The sequence below is a fragment of the Aspergillus ibericus genome, assembly GCF_003184845.1.
Source record: "Aspergillus ibericus CBS 121593 unplaced genomic scaffold BO80scaffold_9, whole genome shotgun sequence".
Lineage (NCBI taxonomy): Eukaryota > Fungi > Ascomycota > Eurotiomycetes > Eurotiales > Aspergillaceae > Aspergillus > Aspergillus ibericus.
The window spans coordinates 120,219-137,408 of record NW_020292107.1 but is presented as its reverse complement, the minus strand read 5'-3'; the positions used below and the strand labels follow the sequence as shown (position 1 = coordinate 137,408).

Sequence of the window (17,190 nt, the reverse complement as noted above, 5' to 3'; positions counted from 1 at the left end):
CTTGATCCTCCTTCAAGCACAGTGACCAGGTCTGCCCAGTGGACTGCCGCCTGTGTTGTAAATAGAAAGTGCACTTTCCTCGGTGTCACAGAAAATTTGTTACCCGGCATGGTTGAAAGCTACCGTGTCACTCCTTCCAAATTGTGATGCTTACACTTCAACTTCCGCCATCTTTTCTCCCTGGAGATCATCCTTCGAACGCATTAAGATAGCCCCTTTCTCTATCAAAATCTCATCGCGTCCGTCATCCCCACACCGAAACAAGGCCGGGTAAATAACCCCAAGAAACTCCCCTGTGGGTGCCCCTGAAGACAGAAACTGAAGCTTTCTTATGGAAACTTTGTTGTGAGTGCGGACATCCAGAACCGTGAACATCTCCAGGTGACCCTTACGCACGGCTCCTTGTGCAAAGTCTCTTTCGTTTTCATACCATACCCACCTGTATTGGTTCAGGGAGCAGCTCAAGTTGGTTGCCAGTGTCGCAGCCGGAGTTAATATTTTCTTCATCAGCCGGTTGATTTCACTGTCCCAGTTGACAAGCTGCTCGAATTTGAAATGCCCAAGGAAGTTCTGCAGGTCCAATGCCATCTTGATGCACTGACTGTCGACACTCGACTCATGACGTTTAAGAGATGCATAGGCCCTCAATGTATCTGATCTCCAACCGTTGATGCTCTCGATATCTGTCAAAGTTGTCAGTCAGGTCTCGGGCCAGGTGAATCCAACGGACCTTTTGTTGGAGTTAACAGCCGCATCTTGTTTCGAGGCTCAGATAGAAGGGCATTGTCACTGGATGATCCAGGAATAAGAACATCGAACAGCTTATCCCAGATATACCTGAAAATGATCTGTGTCAGGAGCTCCGACTCTGCGCCAACAGGTTCCTCCGGATAAGACTCAGGTGTCCCATAGTCATAGATATGACCAAAAAGTCCAACCAAGGCCTCTGGAAAGTCGTCCCGAAACCCATCACTAATATAAGGGAGGTGCTCGACCCAATTGGAGAGATTGTCCCGAAGTTGAACAAACGAACCCTGAATACTAGCGTCGCTTGAATCATCCATTGGCAAGCCCCCAAGGATATTCTTCTGACGATGCGAGAGCTCCGATTTGAGCTCATGATTATGCTGCTTCAATCTGCAGTTCATTTGCTTCAATGCACAGTTGTCCCTTCCTTTCGATTTCAGTTCATCCTGTAGTCGAGAAGTTTCCTTCCTGAGGATTCTCCTCATCGATTTGAGAGATTTGCGCATCTTCCTCACCCAATGATGTTCATTCTGACTGTGCTTTCTTCCGCGACGGGGCATGCTGTTGTCTTGTTGTCCTGAGCTGGAGGGCCAATTTCCTGTTCACCATCTCTCAGTACAAGTTGACCGAAATGTGCTTTCCCCGGGTGTTTGAGTGATGTCTACCACATACCATGTTGCTTTCATCCATCTTCTGTCTTGGGTTGCAGGTTTCAGAAGATGAAAAGGCCGGCTTGACGGGTCAAGCAAGAAGGAAGAGCCTACTACTATGGAAGAAAGCCCGAAGTCAGGATAAAGAAAGGTGAGAACCATGACAAGGAACTGACCACCATCGACGGCACCATCAACTGCCACATATGGAGCTTTTCACTTACACTTCACTTGACTTTATCAATCTGTGCGATCAGGCCGGTATAAATACTGGACCCGCTCACAGGTCTCATCTTCCTTTATCTACCATCTCATATCTTTCATATCCCCTCTGCAAGATAACTCCTCACCACGAACTGGGTCACCTCCCAAGTGATCTGTCACCAAAATCTACCAACGTCCAAAGTCCTTGGTCAATAAGTGACCAAAGCAAGATGACCAGCTCTTCTACAGAAGATGCCAGCTCAGGAGAATCCGTCGCATATGAGGCCATCATCGTTGCTGCGGATTTTGGCACCACTTTCTCTGGTGTAGCTTGGGCTCAAGCCAGCAATGTAAGTCAAACGCAGGCCCATTGTGGTGCCGACATGCTTAATCCATTTTTCAGCCAGATTCACACTACATTATCAATCAATGGCCACATGACGATTCTGGCTCATGCTATGGACCGAGCAGCGAAAAGGTCCCGAGCGAGGTCGCATACGAATACAATAAGACGGGGCCCAAATGCCGCTGGGGATTTCAGATTCCCCATATAATGCCGCGAATTCAGTGGATTAAGCTTGGACTCGCCCCCAATGAGAAACTTGGGATTGGTTCGCGGCTGTCTGCAAGTTATAGTGATTGTCGCCGTGCTCCTGTCCCACACCACACATCATGCGAGGAGGTCGTGACTGATTATCTTTGAGCTCTCCGTGGACATATTCTGAAGATGTTGGAGAATAGAATAGGCAGTTCATTCAACAGCAAAACTTTGGAGTATGTCATTACCGTGCCAGCAATCTGGCCGGAGAAGGCAAAGATGGCAACACTCTCCTGTGCGAAGAAGGCAGGCTGTTGCGAAACATCCAAAATGCGTATCGTTTCTGAGCCTGAAGCTGCTGCAATACACACTTTACGTGCAAAGAGCCCCCATGGGCTGAAAGTTGGTGATACTATTGTAGTCTGTGACGCAGGTGGTGGGACGGTCGATCTGATAACATTTTCGATTGGTCGGCTCGTACCCAATCTGCATCTAAAGGAAGAGGTACCAGGGAATGGGGCACTGTGTGGAGGCAGTTTCCTTAACAGACGTTTTGAAGAGTTTCTTACTGGACGTCTCTCCAACGTCCCAGGCTGGGATCGAGATACACTAGATGAGGCAATGCAGCGATTCGAGACCGTGGCAAAGAGGAGCTTCAGTGGCAATGCAGACGATGATATCATGTTTCCAGTCCCTGGGATAGCGGACAATGAGCAACTCGGAGTTCGTAGGGGTCGACTCCGAGTTAGTGGATGCGAAATGAAGGAATTATTTCAACCTGTCCTGGAAGAGGTTCATGATCTCGTGCAAAGGCAGATCCAATCGTCTACAAGAAGGCGAATGCCCATTCTTTTTAGTTGGTGGATTTGGGCAAAGCGTTTATCTTCGACAATATCTTGAAAAGTCAGTTTTTCCTCGAATCGAAGTCCTTGCACCTGTTGATGGATGGACTGCTGTTGTCAGGGGTGCTTTGGCCAAGACTATTGGCGATGTCTCGGACACAGCTATCAAGGCTTCCGTTGACTCTCGCAAAGCTAGGGAAAATTATGGGCTTATAGACTCAACCAAGTTCATCAGCGAAGTGCATGATGAGAAAAAGAAGTAAGTGGCCACGACCTGGTTTATGTGATCCTGTTTCTTCTCCCTTTTTCTTTGCCTTCAGGGACTAATGATATCAGGTATTGGGATTACTTTGAAGGGGAGTATCACATTGACGTTATGAATTGGCTTATTCGCAAGGTATGAATAGATGTCTAATTGCATTCATGAGCGCTGACACCGTGTCCAGGGCGACGATATCAAAGAAGCAGAGGCCATTAAGACCGAGTGGCGTCGCCATCAACTCGTTAAGAGGGGCGCATTCGATTCAATCCACGTCACCCTCTATAAGTTAGATACTCCTATGGGCGAGAAGCCGCCTTTGTACTTCAATCGCCGTGAGTACTCTCTCATATTGGTTCAGGGCGGCTGAGTTCGATTGACAAACCTGATGTCCTTAGGCGTGAAGCCACATGCTATATTGAACCCAAGTCTCGATCAGATTCAAGATATCGGCTTCCAGAATGTCGTGGCGCTGATGGAAAACTCTACTACATAATTGATTATGCGATTCATGCGTCCTATTATTCCGCACACTGTGAGTACGAGCTCTGGTATGAGGGTCGTAACCACGGGAGTGTCAAGGCCGACTACGTGTGAGACCGTCAGGTCTTGAGCATACTGTCTTAGAGCTTCTCGGATGCCATATCTCGATGATCGACTCGACCACAATTTGTGTCCCATGGCTTTGAAACCTAGGGTGGGAGATGGAGAACGGGAGATGTGAGGGGGAGATTGGACCAGTTTCGTTGGTTACTGCTTTTTGCTCTGGATCTTTGCATTTGGTAACAGCATCGTTGACAAAGTCTCCGACCAATATGCTATGTAACTATTTTGCCGTTGAAAGATACAAAATTGAGGTGGATAAAGAAAGTTGTCCCCCATCCCAAACGTAGTGTACCTCACGTGACAGGACCAGACAGCACCAGCCACAGTTGCGCCACAATACTTTTGCCGCGCCGAACAAATCCACAACGGATCTTGCCTTTCGTTGAAATCCAAGAAATTCAGCAACAACGGCGACCATCAACCCCCTCATCACACGCACAATGTCGAAGCTAGGAAAGTAAGCGACGCAACCCCTCCCAAAAACCCGTTTTTCTCTCTCGCGACCGAAAACAAAACAAAAGAAAAAAGGAAACAAAAGTTCTGACCAGGGATTAATTTTCTCTTTACTGAATTACAGCCGCGCCGACTGGGCCGACGACGAAGAGTTCGACGACCCCTCCGCTCTCCCCGCACAGCAAATCACCACCAACAAAGATGGCACGAAGACGATCGTCTCCTACCGATTCAACGACGAAGGGAAGAAGGTGAAAGTGACCCGCAAGATCAAGACGACTGTGGTGCGCGAACATGTGAACCCGCAGGTAGCGGAGCGACGGACCTGGGCCAAGTTCGGTCTGGAGAAGGGCAATGCGCCTGGCCCGTCGTTCGATACGACCTCGGTGGGTGAGAATATTGTTTTCCGGCCCAGTGTGAACTGGAAGGTTCAGGCTGCGGAGGCGGAGAAGAATGGTGGGGAGAAGGGCAGTATGAAGGATCAGTTGAAGGATAAGAAGGTGAAATGTCGTATTTGTTCGGGAGAGCATTTCACGGCTCGTTGTCCCTTCAAGGATACGATGGCGCCGGTGGAGGAGCCTGCTGGTGGTGCGGGTATCGAGGGAGGCGCGGCCGGTGATGAACCCGCTGCTGGGGCCCTCGGTAGTGGAACCTCTAGCTACGTCCCGCCTCATCTACGGAAGGGTGCTGCGGGTGGTGGCGAGAGAATGGCTGGCAAGTACGAGAAGGACGATCTGGCGACTTTGAGAGTTACGAACGTGAGTTGTGGCCTTTCCACCCGTTTCCTTTTTTTTCGTTTTTGTTTCTGGTTTTCGTGTCGAGCGTTTTTGGTGGCGGGGAGGGATTTGTTGGAATGGAAGGGAAGGAGGGTGTAGGGGGAGAGCGGCAGGGGATGCTGGTTCCCTCTCGTCCGTTTCTCCTTTCCCTTGCACTTCCCTTGCCTGCTTTGCGTTGCGGTGCTTGCTTTAATTTTCCTATTGGTCTTGTTGGAGGGTGGGAGGCTGGCTGATGCTGGCCTTTCGGGGACGGGACGGGACCGCATGGATGTAGATGAGAGGAAACCAGCGTTCTTTTCTTGATGCAATTACATGTTGGGCGCATTTGACTGACAACGAAACCAAAAAAAAAAACAGGTGAGCGAGTTGGCAGAGGAAGCAGAACTGCGGGATCTGTTCGAACGCTTCGGTCGTGTCACCCGAGTCTTCCTGGCCAGAGACAGAGAGACCCAGAGAGCCAAGGGATTCGCTTTCATCAGCTTCGCGGACCGGAGCGATGCTGCACGTGCCTGCGAGAAGATGGATGGCTGTAAGTGGCTTCTGTTTGCTTTTTGTTCCTTCTTGCCTGGCTATCCATTTGGGGCGTCAGCAATATCGGAATCGCAACTAATATTTCTCATCATCAGTCGGTTACCGTCACCTTATCCTGCGCGTCGAATTCGCCAAGCGGGCGACTTAGATTCTCCAGCCTCCTTTCTTCTCTCTTCCCTCTCTTCCTTTCTTGGTTCCGTTTCACGACACCTTGGGTCTTTTCGTCAGGCGGGTTTCCTTCATGGCTGAAGATCTTTCATCTACTACTTTTCTTTGTACTGTATGATCCGATCGATAATGATGATTACTGAAAAGGCATCCACCGTGTCATTTTGCTTTTGTCGATTCTATACAAAGAAAAGCAGCGGGTTCGAATTTGCTCCCTACGTCTCCTCTTTTACTTTATCTGCCATGCCCTTCCCGGGCTGCCTTGCGATTTCTTGCTTCTTTGTTCTTGGAATGATTGCGGATTGAAGTACTCTTAGATGAGCGGGAAAATTGCCTTCGATTGCCCATTAGGGTCAGCTCAGGTAGAGCATCAGTAGATTACTGGCCCTGCCGGGAAATGCGCAATTTCCGAGTGTCGGGGCCCTCAGGACGCGGAGCACCCAATTCGTTGATCCATGGGCGTTGCTCGTAGAGTCAGGTCGGGTACCCCACCTCCACATCACGGCAGAGCATGAGGAGCCTATCACTCGATTGGTCTCGGTTATTATAGCCTTTGTATGATGAGTCAATACACATCTTTGACGTCTTGCCTTCCGTCGGACCTAGATGTGCATCAGTTCACTACAAGGCAGCAATCACCGTGGTAGCAAGCCACCGTGGCTGCCGGGGAGTCACTTTGGGGCTTTGTAGAGGTAAGGTGCATGATGAATGAATCACAAAGATCTGCAGACCATATAGCCAAGGTTCTGGACATGACAGATCAGGGTCCAGACGGCTTGGGGCGAGCTAGCTCTCTAGGGACGCTGGTGTCGCTAGGTATTGGTCATAGGAATTCGAAAGCAGCCTGTCTCGTCTTCTCGTAAAGGGCTGCTCGGGAGGGCTTGCTCGCAGAAGTTTCGTTATGAGCATCAGTGGCAAGGCTGGGAGCGTTCTGCATGGGTATCGGTCTGGGAACGCTATCTCTATACCAAGTGGGAACGACGCATCGAGTTAGGACGCGCTTACAGTTCGAAAGGGTGAGCATGACCACGCATGACACCGAAGCCAGACCGCCAGGTCTCCCGATTAGATGATACCTTCCCTGGCAGACGAATGGAAGCATGGTGTTGTATCGAGGCGTGGCACCAGGTCAGAGGTTTCGATGGTCAGTCAAATCAGCTTCGTATCATCCTTGCCAAAGGCCCGGGAACATTCGCTGCTCGGAAGGATTGTGAATGGCACTTACCGTCAAGATGGCTGGTTACATTGCATGAAAACGGTATTGAATGGGGTTTGTCAACAATGGTTTTGTGTATCGTTGGGTGGCAGACTCCAGCAAGTCCTGAAACTAGCCTTTCTTGGCTCTGGAACAGACTTATTGGATTCGCTCTGTGCGACTCGAAGAGCGTCCCGGACTGGCAGATGAATCCCGCTGCCCGCTCTGAGACCTCACGGGATTAAGCATGCCAGCCTGTTGACTGGAGGGCCATCAACGTCACCATTGCCACTATTGCTCAATCAAGTATGACGACCGCCCTTTCATCTCCTTCCGTTCCGCGCACCGGATTCCATGACTGGTCCCATCATCAGGCCCCATGCAGGCATATGCCTCACAGCCACCGGCGACATTCTCGGGTCTTTTTCAATACTCGTTTTGTTCGCGTCGCTGTCCGTACGCTGTATATTAGGAGGTAATCTCGGGGTTGAAGACACGTCAGTCATTGACCTAAGAATAGAGGCTATACAGCTTACTCGTCAAACGATGCCGCCATGGACTGGCATACAGGTCCAAAAGATAGAGTGATAAAATCCATCGAACCCTAGCACGTCTTGCAGTAGTTTTGAAACTGGCCCTGAATAATGACTGATGGTGGTTATCAAGATAGTTGATCCGATAGACTGTCTGATGTTTTGTCAAGTTGCACAGGCAAGAAGGGAGTGATGAAGCTGCCAAATTCGATGCACGGCCACAAAGAACCTAGGGGTCCCAATATAGCAAGCCTTGTTGAGCGCACGGATGCATGCTGCGATAAAGGGAAGAGGGTATCTGTTGCGAAAAGAGCGAATACCGGTGGGAATAGCAAATGGAGACTAGATTGATGGGAAGCTGTAGAGCAGCCATGTACGTACTGCTGGATATGGATGAGGACAATGTTCTTACGATTAGTGGGAAAAGACTGAGACTCATCAAGAAAAAAAAAGACTTACAATGAGACTATATCTGCCCCTACCACGGCCCTGAATCGAGGTACTGGCAAGAGGCATCGAGTAAGTGGCCGCTCAGAGTCTATGCATGACCATGGGATACTTTCGGATCCGAGACTACAGCGAGTTTATCGCAATCTGTCGGCTCTGACACGCGTTGCAGTAACACTTGTGCGCCCATTATGGTTCATGAGATATATGTTCGACCGCATGTGGTTTAGAACGCCACGAACGGCCGTGCCTATTAAAGAAACCCGATGCCTACACATTAGCAGGAAGAGGGAGGACTCGTCAAGACGGTGGTCCGGTAAGGACAAACCGATGGATCGGCTTGACTGCAGAGTGAAGATCGCAATCCATCGGACAGCTAAGGTCGAGGCGCTAGAATCCTGCCAAGGGTTCTTCCCAACGTGGGAACATTAAGGGATCCCGGAAATTAAAGCCGAATGTTCTGGACTCAAGATGAGCTCAGCTGCTTTGATCGACAAGACAACCGATGTGCGGGCTAACTCGATGGTCGAAACCGTAATACCGGCCAGCTGCAGCTTGAGCATGCCATGGCAGCCCCTATCTATGCTCCATTATGGCTGATAAAGGTAATTATTCTGATGTCGTACAGGAGGCCCGTCAGGTATCAGCCACCAGCACGGGTAGAGGAAGTCAGCAGGTGAGGAGAAGAATCGGGCGCGTATTGCTCCTGGAACACTGAAGGGCGAGGCAATCGGAAGTACTCCAGCTGCGCAAGATGTTAGCACCGACAGCCTTAGGACAGGTCCAACACATTCCCAGACTGGCTAGAGGCCTTGGTCTTGAATGGGACCTTGTCCAAACTCTAACCAGGGCGGCTTTCCGGACGGACGGGCCCCTCTCGACCAAGGCACTGAAGGATGAGCCGGAGCCAAATGGGACAAAGAAAAAGTAATTCAAAGTTACTCTCCAGCGACGCGACCGTGGGGAGAGTCTTCCGGAGTACCTAGTAGGCTAGTAGAGTAGCAGGGAGCTCTGTCTGCCCACGAGCCAGCGTAACAATGTCCCCAGAGGATCATACTCTATGATTCGCCAGTCGGGGCCGTCCTCGGATATTAGTTGACTCTGCCTGGAGCAAGCAATACGGGGTAGACCTCTTCTGATTGTGTAGACGGCCATCCATGGCACCTGGACATGCCAATAATAGCTGGGGAACGGTCGGTAAGTAGTATACTAGTAGTGCGCACCCATGACCGAGGACCGTTGCTTGAACAAGGTTTCCAGCGGCCCCAACGGCAAGACCAGATGCCAAAACAATGTCAGAGGACGAAGACAAGGACAGGGACGATGACGGCCGGATGGTCGAAGACTCAATTGTTGAAATAAGAAGGTACATGCAGGTATGCCGCTATACCCCTTGGGGCCAGCCCCTCGAGGGCACGTGCCGGCGGTCGCTTCGGGCTTAGCGTCCTGAGACGGGCTCTGATACTGGCTCCGATTCGTGTTTGGGACCAAGCAAAGCGAAAAAGAAAAACAAATGTATTGGACAATCAAAAATTCACGTTCACCAACTACTAGGAGAGTTCCATCTCCAATTCCATCTGTCCCTTGTCCACAATACACCCCTCCGTCCATATCATCATCACCGATCGATTCATGATGATCAATCAGCACAATTGCCTTTGGGGAGGGTTTAATCTCATCTTTACGCCCTACCATGGAACCAACTTCTCGACAGGCTCCAATCAACGGGCCTATTGGTCCACCCTGGACTGAGATGCAACCTCCGTCGTGCCCCCCCTGGTACAAGGTTACTATAGGATTCGCGCCGCATCCCGCGGACACATCCTGCACGACATCCCCCCACCCTCCATTAGGGACCTCGTACCCTATACAGGCCTCTAACAACTGGCTCTCAAATAAAACCCAACACAGGCTGTCTGCCAATGATACATCCTTGGCTTCTTTTTTCAGCACGGTGCATATCACATCTCAACCAACTAGCTTCCTGCAAGTCTGGATGATCATCCAGCCACATAATAATCACCCACCGGAAAAGGGAAAGGAGTCAGAAAAATGATTAAATTGAAGAAGAGGGGGGTGGAAATAAAAATAAAAATCAAGAAGGAGAAAATCAAAAGGGAAAACGAAAAGAAAACGAAAAGAAAAGAAAAGCGAAAGAAGGTACTCCTTTCATCCCCACCAGCTGAGATACCAGAAAGGCACTATTTCCCTTCAGCCTATCCGGTGGGCTTCGCTCCGCCCTCACCAACCAATGTGCCTGCTAGCTTCTGGAAAAAATATGCTGTGTACTTCGTACAGCAAATGTGCTCCCTCCATCCCAAGGGTGGTGTGACTGGGGAAAGGGCCATTGTTGCCGGAGCATAGTTCGGTGAAAAGTTCCAATCGAATAGTGTGTGTGGCAGGCTATGACTACATACTGCTCTTTGTATCGGCTGCATTTCTGACTCAAATGACTCCCCAAATGGCTCAACCATGTCGGTGAGCAAACCACCACCGCAGGGGGAAAAACAACCGTTGGATCGAATCTGTCGATCGCCTGATCTCTCATTCATGCAAGAGCTACCGCTGCTCGTGCCTCGAGCACCCGAGATTCTCTTGAGAGCGCTGGAGCAGCCCAGATAGGCGTCACGTCTAGAACATGGATTCTTTTTTTGGGGCCCACAGCCCCTGCCGGGCACTGTACAATTGTACGGAGTACATCGACCGTTCCTCCATGGCCTCGAAAGCTATTGGCTGTCTGCATCTGCCCAAGCTCAGTAATTATCAACAGTCTCCATCATGCGACTGGGGTCTGCACGATTCCCGGGGCGATGATCGTCGCTCCTAATCTGTTCTAGCATCATCTTAATTTGTTTTGCTGCACTCTGCCGTTCGCCGGGTGTTCACACTAGGACAGCTGACTTTACCGGTGATGTCCTGGATGGAGTATAGAACCGTTCGCCAATCAAGCAGCCAGCTGAACCATGCCCAAGTTGGAGTTCATTCCGCTCTGAGTTTGTGCACTTGGATCATGGGAATGTAACATGGATTTCAACGAATGCCGTGTCTCTCCAACGGTTTCGACAGGGTCCAACTTTTATTTTATTCTATTTTCTATTTTGGCAATCGTCTTCGCGCCGTTTTGGATGATACAGCCATTCTCTTCCAGGGAGGCATTCGCTCCTTCCCACCCAAGCAATAAAATAAAAGCGAAGCATTTTCTTTGAAATGAAGTGAAAGGGCGCCAAGGGGACGAAAGAGGAAAAGGGAGAAAAAAAGAAAGAAAAAACAAAAGAGCGCCTTTTCTGTTCGAGCAAGCGTCCTCAAGGCACGCATTGTAGTCCGTCTCATTTCTTTTTCCTCTGTTCAGTGATGGCTCGGAGACAACAAATGCCTTTGACCCTGGTACCGACTAAACTCAACAGCAAACTCGTGGCGAGAGGTTGTATTCTTTTTCAAGCTTAAATCGGTAACCTGAAGCTCCCAGGGCTTGTGCGCAACGAGCTTCTGCAGACTTTTTTTTTCCGCCGCATCTTACCAGGGTCGTTCATTGGGCGCCGTAAAGGGGCCAGGCTGGGTAGACAGCGGAGAAAGTGGGCGTCGTGTTGGTGTGGGCAGGAGAAAATAACATGACATGAATGAAGCGTTTTTCATCCAACATCTGGAAACAGATATCAAGCGACCAGATCCCTCGATTTCCGGCCCTGCGCTTTTCCCCAGTCACCTAGTCCCTGAGCAGAGCGGCGACCAGGCCTAAGCGACTCAACTCTCCCTCTTCTTTGTCAAGACTCCCAATTAATCCACCGAGACGCCGCGCTGAGCCCAACAGTCATCTCCTTGACGTGGACAAGCGGAACATTGGGATAACCGATACTATACATACATATAGGGTTGCAGCTCGAAGTCGAACGCTGCAGTGATAGATGCAGCATACCACTCCTCCTCCATTCTTGACTTGACCTGCCCATCATCTGCCATCCGATACCAGTGAGTTCATCTTGTTCCTCGTGGAGTCGCCATTCGACATCCCCATCCCCGTCTACGGCGCCGGTATTCTTTGGTCTTGGTTTTGCCTTTCGCTCCCATCTTCCTTTGCCGTCTCTTGGCTGTTGCTCCCGCGCTTATCCTTATCCTTATTGTTATTATTCTTCCCCTTCTTCTTCATCTCCTTCTTCTTCCTCTTCTTGTTCCTTGTCGGGTTTCCCCACTACCATTCCGTTGTCTGATATGCCTCCACCACCACATAATCCCCCTTGTACGAAGCCCTTCGTCTTTGGAGCCAACACCTCATGTCACTGGCTACTGCACCGTGGTGGTCAGTAAGCCTATGTCTTGACAGCGCCGCCCCCATGTTGTCCCTACATAAAGATCAAGATCTTGTTCGTCATGGTTGGTGTGGTGATCGTGGAGCGCCGACAATAGCATTCACTGGTGCTTGCCATGCTTTCTTTTTTGTCTTTTTCTACGACATTTCCACTTCTGTCTGGCTTCCTTTCTCCCATGGACTAGTTGCTTCCACCCCTCCCCGCTATCTCCTTTTTCTCATAAACATGCCTTCCCATTCCATTGAGCCGAGACCCTGAGTATTCGGGAGCTTTAATAGCAGCCAAATCCTCCCCTTCATGCACCCCTGAATATTCGTCATCTTTTAGGGAATCGAGAAGGTCCATGATCGCCCATGGGTGTGCTTTAACTGTTTAGCTGAATCACTGACGGTGTTATAGAAGTGCGTCGCTATACCAGGGATCTTGTTATCCACAATACCTCCGAATAAGAGCGACAGCGTACGTCGAGCCGCGCGGCTGCAAGCCTAATACTTCACTAACGTTGGTCGCTAGCAGCATCGCCTTTCAACTCTAGCATACCCCTGTTGGGCGCCGCTCAAGCCTAGCGTTCGCCGGGCGTCCTGTTAGCGCTTCAGCTCGGGCTGATTTCAAGGGTCCCAGGCGCAAATCGGACTCTGGCGTCAAGCTTGCTAAGCCCAAGTACCCTCTTTTATCGTCTTTGGTTCTCTATTTGTTTCGCAGCTTCTTGCTCTATTTCTGTCGCGGACTCGCCAATGAATCATTGTAAGTGTGCTTATGCCTTGTGAATCTTCAATGCTGGTGGTTTTTCGCCATTTCCAAGATGCGGCGATGCGGTCTCTGCAGCGGCTTGCACTCGTGACCCAGTTGCGATGGCCTCTGACAGGCGATCTACATCTGGGGTGACGTTTATTTTCCCTTCCTTTTCCCATCTCAAGCTCTTATGCTCGGTTACACAATTTCAGACGCCCCGATCTCCTTGTATTAGTATGACATCAAGGACGACGGTTTTCCTTGGCCGACAGGGATGGGGACCCTATTTGATACCGGGCTGACCAGCTAATTTTGTACCTTTTTTTTCTTATTTTCTTCGTCATTAATAGTCTTATTTTTTCTTCTATCCTGGTCGTTTAAATTTCTCTGGTCCTTGGTGGTGGATCTGTCTGATGTTGTCTGGTCGTGGCAATGCGTTCTAATCATGGCCTCTTCATTAGCAACGCTCCTGCAAAGCAGCTATCCACTGGACGGTCCGATAAACACCGACGGGGACTATACTGGGGCGTCACGACAGTATTCAGGCTCGACAGGCTTCCATATGGACGAGGAAGAAAATACCCGGAGGGGCGGCGCCGTTGGCCATCCTCTGGCGCAGCCGGTCTCAATACCAGCTACCAACGGCCTGCGATACAACACACAGCAGCCTGCGATGCAGGATGTACCGTAAGTTGTCTTTCAATTCGGACTGCCCTTGTGCTCCACTGGGTCCGCTTGCAGCCACTAGTCACAGCACTCCCTTCTAGTCCGAACACCCTGAATAGTTGGCCAGCAGCCCTCTATTATTATTTCCCCTACCCTCATTATTATTCTTCGGCTGCTTCTGCTTTGGTTTTGCCCGTGGATTTTCTAGCGTTTCTTTTTTTTTTCCCCTCTCATCTATCATTTATTTGTTCTATTTGATTTTTTTGATTTTTTCTGAGGATTTTCTTTTTTTTCTTTGTTCCTTTTTGTCTAACTCTCGTTCCAAGCCCCGATGTCTTGTTCTGTGTTTTATTTCCTGATGATGATTATTCCCTTCCTTTTTCGTCCTGCCCTTTATGTAAAGTGCCGTGCTCAATGGCCTATACCAAACTGCTGCTTGCATGCGTCTAGCTGCTGCTCCCTGGTCGCATTGCCGGGCCTTCAGCATATCCTCGCAACTGATGGCCACACAGCTTGTCGCTCTTTCTTTTATACATGCTGTGTGGTCGCGATGCGTTGGAATCCAAACGTTCTGTATCTTGCTTTTCTTCTGCTGTCATCCTCGACGATTATTTTCGGCAACACCCCAGCAGATGCAGCTTACTGACCTAAGCCGGATCTTCTAGCTTCGCAACTTCTCCTACTATTCTCATGAGCCCTAGTGATTCATGCTCTGGTTCGTCTTCCATTCCTTCTAACCTCTCCATCGTGTTCTTCGGCTAACATGCACTCTCCTTCGAACGATGTGGTGCTTTGCAGAGACATTCTCTCCTACATCGAACTCACTGTACACCCACTCTCCACTTCCGTACGATAGAATGCCGGATTACAGATCCCATCGGGTGCCCCCACTGTAAGTCTGCCTCTATATTTAGCCCATTGTCGACATGCACCGATTGATAAGGAAATTTTGGGACCTGTATAGCCAACCGCCCTCCAACATGTCATCCAGCCTACAGTCCCAGGGAACTTCCGTCTCTGGCAGTACCTCCATTTTGGGGCGAACCGATGGCTATCCGGCAACGTACACTCTCCATCGAGGACCATTCCCACCACCGTCGCTGTCAAGTCTCGGGGAGATCAACAGAATGCCATCCTATACAGCAACACCGCGCGCTCTAGAGAGCTCCCTCGAGCGGACCCAGCCTTTGTATCTTGGCCCGGGGATGTTAATGGATCCAGTCCAGCAGCGCTTGCCACCAGCAGTGGCAGATGCCCCTCCATTCAACGAGACCTGTGTGATTCACACGATAGTCTCAGGGGCTCAATCCATCAAACCTGAGATACAGGCCAAGATTCATAAAGGCTTCTTCCAGGTCGATGACAAGTGGACTTGCTATAGACGCAACTACTTTTCCGTCTCATGTTCGTTCTCTTTGCACCCGTGGCCCAGTCAGCCACTTTACGTGAAATTTTCGGACCAGGCAACCGAACGGGTTCTGTCGTGGTCCATGTCCATCTCAGCTATCGTGAACGCACAGATTGGAGAATCACGAGAGTTGGTTCAGCACACCCCTAAACGGGACAAGCAATCGGAACGAAAACCGGCGAAGGTCGTTTTGCAGCCCTCTCAACCCCCGCCGCTGGTTCTCGGCCATGGAGCGTCCTCCAACAGCAGCCCACATAGCTTTTCGTTGGCCTCGCAGTCAAGCGGGATGTCGCTGGAATATAGCCCATACACCAGTACCGCCCAGCCTACACAGCCCCCAACTCAGCACACATTTGAGCGGATTCAGTTCCAGAAGGCAACCGCAAACAACGGAAAGCGCCGAGCCCAGCAGCAGTACTACAACCTCGTGGTTGAGCTCTATGCGGAGATCACCAGCCCTGTAGGGGCAGGTGAGCCCACGCAATTGATCAAGATTGCCAGGCGACTTTCGCACCCAATGGTAGTCCGGGGTCGCTCTCCGGGCCATTACAAAGACGGCCGGCGCGATAGTTCGACAAGCATGGGTCCGGATGGAGGAAGCGGTGGCTCCGGTGATGGAAGTGGAGGGGCTGTCCTACATTCAGGCTTAGGATCAGCTGCACGATTGGCCCTTATGCCGTACGACCCTAGCCAGCGCAATGGTCCGCATTACGGTCGAACAGATTACCATGGAATGACAGCGTCAGACCAGTCACCGTTAAGCGAGAGTCCGCACATCCCGTCATCCTCGTCATCCGGGTTTGATATCGGACTCATGAATGACAACACCATGGATCCGATGGACTCGATGAAAAGCACGGCGAGCATGGATTCCTATCTGGACGCAAACTTCACCGTCATGAACAACCGAAAGCCGGCAAGCCATTTTCGCCATCAACTTCCTTCTTTCGACTACGATCCCGTGCCTAAGCCGGGGGAAGAGACCACCAGCCATGCGTTTCCTGAGACGTATGACCCTCTGGTGCCTCTGGTGACAAATGGCCAGCACGAATCCCCCCATTCATTCTTGAAACAACCCTCTCGGTTGGCTTCGCATATGTACCAGCACTCTAGTAGCAGTGGCTATGATCCCATCTATTCGGCTGCTCGCGCCACTGATGGTACCTCTTATGGTCGTTTTCACAACTCCCAGAGTCTCTGCGTTTAGCAGACCTCTCCATCTCCTCAGGTTCCATTGAACCCTTCAATGTCTTTCCTGGTTTTCCTTCGTCCTTTCTCTTTTCTTTTTCTCCCTCTCTTTTCTTATTCCCTTTCCTTTCCCCTGTGGTTTATTGCTCCTACGATCTTTTCTCTTGTCTCCCTTGTTGTAATCTGCTTATGATCCCGGAAAATCGTGCTCCAGATAATGTTGTTTTTCTGTTGCGTGCCTGTCCCCCCGCCTTCCCCCTCCGGAATTCGATTTCTGAATATTGCCCTCGACGGCCTGCCGATGAATTACGCCCGCCTATAGACTGAGAAGCGGAGTTGGTTTACCTCTCCCATGTTGAAAGAAAGTGAAATTGCATTGCCATGGGGACAGCCCCTTTTCGGGATCCTTGTGTCTTCTGCCTGCCCCCCCCAGCCTTGTTCCTTTCTCTTTTCTTTTCCTTCGCCCCCCCCCTCCCCCCCCACTTTTTCTCAACCTGTCATTTCCCACCTTCCACCGACCCCTATTGATGTTGCCTCCGGAAGGACCAAAGGGATAACGCATTGCTTCTGTTTCTATTCACCATTGAAGAAAAAAAAGTCCGCGGTTCTACATGTAGACGAGACTCGACTTATGTCCAGAAAAGAAATGACATTATCTACTTTTTTTTTCGTTTGAATAGGCCATGACTCCTAGTATCTGGTAGCGGGAATAATCCCCTGCACGCCCCAGTCTGCCAGGGAGAGGGCTATAGTTCGCAGGACCTGGTAATAATTGGTTCTTGCTGGGGTAGGATTTTCTCCGATATGCTGCCCTATTTGGCCCAGCCAGGTATGCCGCTGTCAGGCCAACCTACCCTGACTTACTGCATGCCGAGAGGGACGAAACGGATACAATGAAAAGCAAAAGCAACATGGAAGGCTGGGAATGGGGAAGAAGAAGCAC

At 50.4% G+C, this 17,190-nt stretch overlaps 5 protein-coding genes across 5 annotated transcripts; 4 read left to right on the top strand and 1 right to left on the bottom strand.

The window, feature by feature from the left end:
* Window positions 1-148: 148 nt before the first annotated feature.
* BO80DRAFT_376392 (uncharacterized protein) lies at window positions 149-1,157 on the bottom strand (the record flags this gene model as incomplete). Its single annotated transcript, XM_025716657.1, has 2 exons — window positions 731-1,157; window positions 149-683 (listed from the first exon to the last, which is right to left on the bottom strand). The coding sequence occupies exons 1-2, from the start codon at window positions 1,146-1,148 to the stop codon at window positions 151-153; spliced, it is 951 nt and encodes a 316-aa protein (XP_025577756.1). The 5' UTR covers window positions 1,149-1,157.
* Window positions 1,158-1,831: 674 nt separating this feature from the next.
* On the top strand, window positions 1,832-3,837 carry BO80DRAFT_488337 (Hsp70 family protein; the record flags this gene model as incomplete). The annotated part of the gene is made up of 7 exons (XM_025723570.1): window positions 1,832-1,951; window positions 2,005-2,286; window positions 2,329-2,963; window positions 3,016-3,240; window positions 3,318-3,378; window positions 3,428-3,575; window positions 3,680-3,837. 7 exons carry the CDS (start codon window positions 1,832-1,834, stop codon window positions 3,835-3,837), a joined length of 1,629 nt encoding a protein of 542 aa, XP_025577755.1.
* A 449-nt stretch (window positions 3,838-4,286) lies between these two features.
* tif35 (translation initiation factor eIF3 core subunit g) lies at window positions 4,287-5,754 on the top strand (the record flags this gene model as incomplete). Its single annotated transcript, XM_025721982.1, has 4 exons — window positions 4,287-4,303; window positions 4,424-5,057; window positions 5,433-5,604; window positions 5,702-5,754. The coding sequence occupies 4 exons, from the start codon at window positions 4,287-4,289 to the stop codon at window positions 5,752-5,754; spliced, it is 876 nt and encodes a 291-aa protein (XP_025577754.1).
* An 8,646-nt stretch (window positions 5,755-14,400) lies between these two features.
* BO80DRAFT_422894 (NDT80 / PhoG like DNA-binding family protein) lies at window positions 14,401-16,559 on the top strand. Its single transcript, XM_025718919.1, has 2 exons — window positions 14,401-14,543; window positions 14,616-16,559. The coding sequence occupies exons 1-2, from the start codon at window positions 14,434-14,436 to the stop codon at window positions 16,264-16,266; spliced, it is 1,761 nt and encodes a 586-aa protein (XP_025577753.1). The 5' UTR covers window positions 14,401-14,433; the 3' UTR covers window positions 16,267-16,559.
* On the top strand, window positions 16,434-16,967 carry BO80DRAFT_283122 (uncharacterized protein). The gene has a single exon (XM_025714940.1). It carries the CDS (start codon window positions 16,600-16,602, stop codon window positions 16,921-16,923), a length of 324 nt encoding a protein of 107 aa, XP_025577752.1. The 5' UTR covers window positions 16,434-16,599; the 3' UTR covers window positions 16,924-16,967.
* The last annotated feature ends 223 nt before the right edge of the window (window positions 16,968-17,190 follow it).